The sequence below is a fragment of the Aptenodytes forsteri genome, unplaced genomic scaffold, assembly GCF_000699145.1.
Source record: "Aptenodytes forsteri isolate BGI_AS27 unplaced genomic scaffold, ASM69914v1 Scaffold193, whole genome shotgun sequence".
NCBI classification, from domain to species: Eukaryota; Metazoa; Chordata; class Aves; order Sphenisciformes; family Spheniscidae; genus Aptenodytes; species Aptenodytes forsteri.
Window position 1 is genome coordinate 1,641,056 of NW_008795405.1, and position 7,490 is coordinate 1,648,545.

Below are 7,490 nucleotides of genomic sequence, written 5' to 3' on the forward strand. Positions count from 1 at the left end.
AGTTCTAGCCCATGGCACAAGCCTGACAGCGCACAGCGGTCCTCAGCAGGAGGAGCCTAGGCTGTCCCTGCTCTCAGGCTGCCGTGCAGCAGGTCAGCAGGGCACACTGCTCCCCACAGCAGCTGAAGGGCAGCCACTGCTTCACACATGGAGCACATACAGCAAACCTTCCTCTGTACCCTCTGCCACGGCACCTCACGGAGCCAAGCCAGTGCAGCCTGGCACCAGAAGCACATCCTCCAGCAAACTTCTGCCCATGCAAACCATGCAGAGTTTGTCCCTGTGCTCAGCACCTCAGCTCAGGAGCGAGGGCCCCACATCTCAGAGACCATTCTCAGTGTCTTCCAAGTGATAGCTCCCAACCAAACCCTGGCAGCGTGTCCAGGCAGGGCAAAATCCTGCAAGTTCAGCAATGTACGGCGCTCTCTGGTCTTTGTTCTCCCCTTGACGAGACAACACCCCCATGCAGCGCTAACAACCCCATGCAGCGCTACAGGCTGGGCTTTGTCATGTGCAATCAGTGCTGTGGTAGACTGCAGCAAGGAAGAGAGTTGTGCTTGAGCAGCACTTGCCTCACCTGGCTGACCTGTTCTGAAGACCACATCTGCCTCCATGCTAACTCCTGAGCAGACAGAGCTTTATTGTCCTCTGCTTCACCACCTGTGAAAGGCTAGTGGGGCAGATGTGGAAGGAGAGCTCTACCACATCCTGTCCATGGATGACTCTATTGCATCAGGCTAGAACAGTGCAAGACACAAGCTTTTTCCCTCAGTAACCAAGATTAGACCATGAATAAGAGGAATTAGCTAAAGGTCAAGCCAGCTAGAACAAGAATAATGAACATGGGCTTAAGGAACAGCTGTGTGCAATTGCTCAAAGTACAGCAGATTCTGTCCTTTTTTTTGACTCAGTGGCTGGGGGAGGCAGAGTTGTTAGCAGTGGCCAAGAGCACTTCTGGCCAGGGGGCTGCAAGACCCATCATACAGCAAACACCTGGTTTCTCTGCCCTGCATCCCCTGAGTCACACATTAAATGGATTAGCATCACCTTTGATCCCTAACTCTCTGATGGGCACAACCTGCTGGAGCAGTCTGTGCTGCCCCCCCTTGCAAGAAGGTCCCTCGCTCCTGAGGTTAATGTGACTTGCCCTGGCGCCTCCAGTCCCAGCAGACAAAGGCTTCTCCTCAGAGTCTTAGACCCCGTAATTAACCCTTGGCCCTTCAGACCAAAAGGAGCTGGGACACGTTGACCTTTGGAACCCGTTGGAAAGTTCAATTAACTACAAGGCCCTTTTCTGGGAGTGTTAGTTGAGGAAACAAAGAGCTCAGAGAAGTGCTGGAACATTGTCATCAAATTGTTCTGAACGTCTCTATTTTTAGAAGGGTGAAGGAGAGAAGGAGCTGAAGACAATACCTTGGAGCCCCAGCGCACAGGATGGTGGCAATAGTCACAGGCCTCTCTCGGCCCCAAGCCTGAGCCAGAGGAAGAAAAGGGGTGGTGGTGATGGTGGTGGTAGCACCTTTCTTTTCCCTTTTTTTTTTTTTTAAATTTTTTTAAGAGATGAAGTTCCATTTTCACCACCCCACCCCCATGGTCAGAAAATGAGACCCACAGATAGAGCTGAAGATAATGGCAGGTTGCCATGGAAATGTGCATTTAGTCTCACTGTTTCCATGGCAACTGAAAGACATACCATTCTGTTCCTCTGAAGGATGCCAAAGGTAAATGAGCACTGATTAAAACAGGGGCACAAACTTGGGCTCTAATCAACCACAAAGACTAGGGCCATAAACTCTTATTGCTCAAGCAGGAAATATTAAGAGCCGTACAAGTGCTGGGAAGGCCAGAGGCAGGAAGCACTGTGCACAAACTGCTCCCCACAGGGTGAGGAATCACAACCTTGGAGTAACGGCCCATCTCACTGTCATGAACAGCTTCGTTTCTGTCCACGACTGGATGCTATCCCACCCCAAGTCCATGATCTACCGAGCTGTTTCCTGGGCAGGTATCTGCCAGTCGCAGCCTAATCCTGGAAACCACGCTGAGCGAACATACTCCTCAGAACCCAGCAAGATGCAAACTGCACCATTAATCCTATACCTAGCCCCTAACAGTGTTTGGTTCAAGGATTCATCCTCTTTTTAAAAAAAAAAAAAAAAAAAGGCACTAAAAAGATTACCCAAATGGAAGAGTTTGATACAATACAAGCAGCTGCAGTTTATTCTCACCAATGCTCTCCTTCAACTGCGGTTCTTTTTCCAGGCTGGCTGACAGTCGTATCAAACACACCATTACGCGAGGTTATCCCTTTCTCTGCAACCAGTCTCTCTGGCAGCTACAGCCCATTCCAGAGGAGCATGGTGAATGCTGGGTGAGCACTTCAGCTGCTGTGCATGAAAACAGGAAGAGAATGAAGCATCAACATGGCGCACATCCTATCACACCCTCTGCTAATGAACCCAACTGCTGTGTTTGCTAGTGGAGAGAGCATGCAGTTTGGTCCTCATGCACGTGCTGTAGCAGCTCATCCTGGAAACAGAGCATGCTTGCTCTGAATTCAGTAAACTCCTCTGGCTAGTCCCACCTAAGGGCATGAATAGCGAGGTTTATACCACTCTGTTTTTTACTTCCAGCTGCCAGTGGATGTTCAAAATGTTTGCGAGGCTGAAGACAGTCTTGATATAAAAGCAGTTGCCTTCACAGTGCAGGACACAGACAAGAGAAGCCTTCTTTCATGCACTTCTGCCTTCCTGTTATTGCCTCCTCCACCATTCAGTGATTCCTCCCCCAGGTGCTGGATTCAGGCAAGCCCTAAAAAGGCAGGAAATTATACTGCCGTGTGGGGGCAGCAGAAACCCCAGTGGGTGTCATCCGGGGGGTACTGGCTCCTCACCCCGGCTGTCTTCCTGACTCACCCAACAGCTCTGTACAGAAATAGAATTTCACAAGGGAGAGGACTGAGCTTAGCAAAATTTTGCAGATGAAAATTTTGGAGTAAGAGGGCCAGTTCTTCCCCTAACATCCACCATAGGCTGGCCCTCGGTCTTACAGGAGCCACTCACCCCCAAATGCTCTTTGTAGCAAGTAATACCACACAGAAGCCCACCAAGGTGAGCACAGTATTCCCATGCATATCCCTAAACCACGAGAAAAGGGGCATGACAAAAACCTGCCATTTCTCTACCACTGCCTGGCTTGAAGCTTGGACGAGGGACCCACAGGTAATAGGTGATGGTAGATACCTCATTTGAAGAACAGAGCCAGAGTCACAGGCTGAGGATGTGCTGGTCATCTACTGAGAAGTCCCTGCAGAACTCCAACAAGCCCTCACCAAAGTGAGGATTTCTATTCCATCCTCTTCTACCCACCTGTCAGTGACACTGATGATTGTGCCCTTTTCCCTTGAAGTTTCATCTTCATGTAGGTTTCCATAAATATCTTTCTTGATCATTCATTCCCTGTCAGGTGGGTGAACTGAGAGAATCCTCCTTCTTCATGTGGGAGCAGAGAAAGATTTTCCACTGCAGTTTCTCATTTGCAATGAAGCAAAGGCGGCACCTCCAGCTCTGTACTCCTGCTTTTTCTTGGTGGTTCCGAACAAGGGCTCCCATCTATCCCCACGCTGTAGGCATCTCACAGGTGTGCCTTGGCAGTCCCTCACAGCCCAGGCAGAATCAAATTCCCTGTCTAATCCTCTGCACCCTTCTCTTGGCACTGCTGGTCTTGCCCCACAGCCTACTGTGTGGTGACACCTTTGCCCCCTAAGGCTATTCACTGTACAAACCTTGACCGGTTGGTTTTTTTCTTCCATAGGAGCCAGGATCTAGCCAAAATTCACCAAGGTCACCCCCCTCTGCTAACATGACCCCCTTTGCTGACTTCCTAGACATGGACAGAAGTTTTCCATTTCTGATGTACTGACAGACTTTTTTTAGAGTCAGGAGGACTCTGGAGGTGACAGACAGTCCTTTGCACCCATTCCCCATTGGGAGCTGGAAGACTAGTAGCTTTGGCCATTATAGCTGCTCCCAGGAAGCAAGACTAGGAGGCCAAGAGCAACGTGTTGTACAGCTGGAACCGCTCTCCAGCTCATAGCAGTTTCTCTGATCTAGAGACCACACTGCTGCAATACCAGATGAACTCAGCTCCAGCCTGCCTTCAAAATAGGCAGCTGCAAAGAAACTTTTGCTCTTGCCTAGGTCCTGCATGGAGCAGATCCAACCTCACCCCAGACAGAAGTCGAAATGCCCATACATGTCCCGCGCAGCGACTCACAAGGAGTAAGGGGTCCACCTAGTGCAGTTAGAGCAGTACTGCCAGAACCACAGGCAAAGCAAGCCACACCTGCAAGCTTCCCCTGCGAGCCCAGCAACGCCACCGGTGGCACTGGTACGAACCCAAAGCCTCATCCCCTGTACAGTCCCTGGGAGGGAGGAGGCAAATTCTCTGAAGAGAGTGGCACTCCACATGGACAGCACTTGCTTGATTTACTTCATCAGTGCAGAGTGAGTGAAGGCAGGTGAAACCTGGCGAAGCCTGGCTAGGTTGAACAGACATGGCACATTTACATTTAGTAAGAACAGTAATCCAAGATGAAGGCTGCATGCTTACAGGGGCTGAAGGCAGGCTTTAGTTTAGGGAAAAAAGCCTTGGTAGCTGCTGGTTTGCTACCTCCCCAGAACTACTGCTGCACTTTTATTTCCCATGAAAGATCCCAAAAGGGACTTAACCAAGGTCAGACTGTGTGAAATAGATCAGGAACAGATCTGTACTTCCTGGTTCAGAAAGCAATTCCTCCCGCCAGCTTTCATTCCTCAGTTATCCCAGCCAAAAGAAACTGAGTTTATCCAATGTCTTCTACCTACACAAGCTTTTAGGTCTTACACTTTTCAAAGGCAGTTCTGGCTGACATCACATTCAAGACCTGGGAGCATAAGGGTAGGGCCAAAACATCCTGCAGGGGTTTAGACAAGTCTTTTAATCACATCCTTTTACTCCCTGTTACAAAATGGGACAGTGCTATATCCAGCTTCCTCTGATAGCAACGTAACTAGGTAGAACTTGTTGACTGCAGGAAATGGAAGAAGTGGAAAGGGCTAAACCAAAAGAGCTGCTGCTCCAAATCCCGTCCCTATTCCCCATGTGACAAAGTCAGAGCAGATCACATATGAACTCCTGTAACAGCTACGGATGAAACTGAAAATAGCTGGCTATCAACTCTCTGAGCGCTAGAAATCAATAGGCAAACCAGTGCTGTATGTATGCACTGCTGATTAGTTTAGAAAGGCATTTGGGAAGCTTAACAACAAAAATGCCTGTGGCACGGAGTCTCAAAAAGCTCATGATTTGCCATAAGCAGTTTCCTTGAGACCAAAGTCATGCAGTGCTCCCACACTCACGTGAAACAAGTCTTAGACAATTTGGTTATGATCAGATAAAACAAGAACAAAAATAGCTTCCCCATCTCTCCTTTCACCCAGAAGCAGGTGAATCACTTTGATTTAAAAGACATCTAGTGGCAGATAAAAAATTACAGAAAACGACTAATCAAAAGGATGTTATTCTGGAAACTTCTAGATTTTCCCATTCCATGGGAGTTTCAGAAAGGAAAAGAGCTATTTCATTCTTTCATCAAATCAGGCACAAGTTAGACAGAGATTAAATGGTGAAGCAAGTTATGGAAAAGATTCTCAGACAACTAAGTCAAAAGGACTTGAGGACCCTTAAATAGTACTCCAGATCCTCCTCTGCCTGTGTCACCTGAACTTCCCTTCCTGCTGGCAAGGGAAGGCAGCAGACACACTATGAAATCTGAGAGTTTGTATGACCTACAACTCCAAGTCAGTTTTAGGAACAGCCTAAAATAGCACTGGGGGATGGAGGACCGTGTATTTTATTTTTTTATATATACAAGCTTTTTCTTTTTTTAAATAAAAGAAATAAGCTATTAATTCTTCTTACCTCAATTTTTTAGCTTCACTTACTCTGAACAAGTAAAAACTTTCATCCCAGGGACTAACAGCAAAACCACTGTAGGTTCCTGGGACTCAGAGAAGCCTGCTGGGTAAGAGAACAGCAAAGTATCTGGAAAAGCCCACTGTGAGTTGGGGAGTGGAGAGCCAGCAACACTGGGAGGTGTATGGGAGAGAGACTCCGAGTCCCATTCAGCTGGAAGACAAGGGATAAGCAACGGTAGCCTGAAAGAACCCAGATTCTACCTATGTGGGAATGCACGAGCAATAGCAATCAATAGACTTTTTTTTAGTAAGAACTTTCAATAAACACACACACACACATATATATATACAGCCATCTCTTGCAGAGACAAGCAGTTAAGTGGTTCCACATTCAGGACAGGGTAGGTGAGTCAGCACCACCTGGCTGGTGGTTCACAAGGCGCTGAAGATGCTCCCATGTGCGTGCTCACAGCTACTTCATGTTTCTGAAGGGAAGGCCAACAAATCTTGGAGATAGGCTCAGTGCAGACACACACACAGCTGGAGTCATGTGTAACGGCTGTGTTACAGGGTAAGGGAGATGAGAGGGAGCAGCTGGGAAAAGAACAAGCAAAAACCCTCTGAAGACTGCCAGGAAGTGTCTGCAGACAGTGTCCATCCATGGGAAGTCCAGTCAGAATTTGACAGAGAAGGAAGTCCCACATGAGCAACCCTTCTCTGCCTGGGGGTTGCTCACCACCTGGAAGGAGCTGCGAATCAGCTCCTGGCTGAAGTCCACCATGGAACCTTTCACGAAGGCCAGGCTGTCCACATCCACGACCACACGGGCACCACCTTGTTCAAACACCCTGCAGAAAAGTAGCATATTTAACCATTAACTGTGCTGCAGACCCGACAGAGAAGCAAAGCCTGAGCAGTTTCCTTATCTCACAGGCTTCTTCCCTTCAATTCAAGATACTGTCATGTCATGCACACCCTTCTTGTTACCTTTGCCAAGAACAGTCACACCCGACCACAACTAGACCCCTTTGTCCTTGCCTGTCATCAGGATTGATAACTGTGTCCAAGGAAAACTTGTACTGGAATCCAGAGCATCCACCTCCTTCCACCTGCAGCCTGAGAAACTCTGAGCCTTCTGTGATCTCTAGCAGCCTCTGCAAAGAAAAAAAGGAAGAGGGTTAAAAGACCTGCTGAACAAACTGGCAAGCACTCAAATGCCTGCCCTATGCGTGCCCAGGACAGGCCAGGCAGTTTGGAATCCCTCCCAGAGGCACCCGAGCTGCCTCCCGGGGTCCCTACCTTCACGCAGCTCTCGCTGAGGAAGACCTGTCCCTCGCTGGGGTCGCTCTCCGTCGGGCCCGGCTGGGAGAAGGACGATGCCCACCGCAGCGGGCGGCCAACCTCACAGGCAGGACCCGGCGGGGGGCCCGGCAGCGCTCGTCCTCGGCACAGGGGAGCGGGACACCAGCTGCCTCAGGGAGAGGGAAGGAAAGGGGGAGCCTCAGAGGGGTCCCCGTCGAGGGCAGCCGGCCC

At 49.3% G+C, this 7,490-nt stretch overlaps 1 protein-coding gene across 1 annotated transcript in view; it reads right to left on the reverse strand.

The window, feature by feature from the left end:
• Nucleotides 1–5,544: 5,544 nt before the first annotated feature.
• ISCA2 (iron-sulfur cluster assembly 2) overlaps nucleotides 5,545–7,490 on the reverse strand; it is a 2,964-nt gene continuing 1,018 nt past the window's right edge. The window contains exons 2-4 of the mRNA XM_009280908.1: nucleotides 7,257–7,429; nucleotides 6,996–7,111; nucleotides 5,545–6,805 (exon numbers count right to left, since the gene is read on the reverse strand). Coding sequence (XP_009279183.1) covers nucleotides 6,631–6,805; nucleotides 6,996–7,111; nucleotides 7,257–7,429 — 464 coding nt within the window. The 3' untranslated portion in view covers nucleotides 5,545–6,630. The remainder of the gene's footprint in view (nucleotides 6,806–6,995; nucleotides 7,112–7,256; nucleotides 7,430–7,490) is intronic.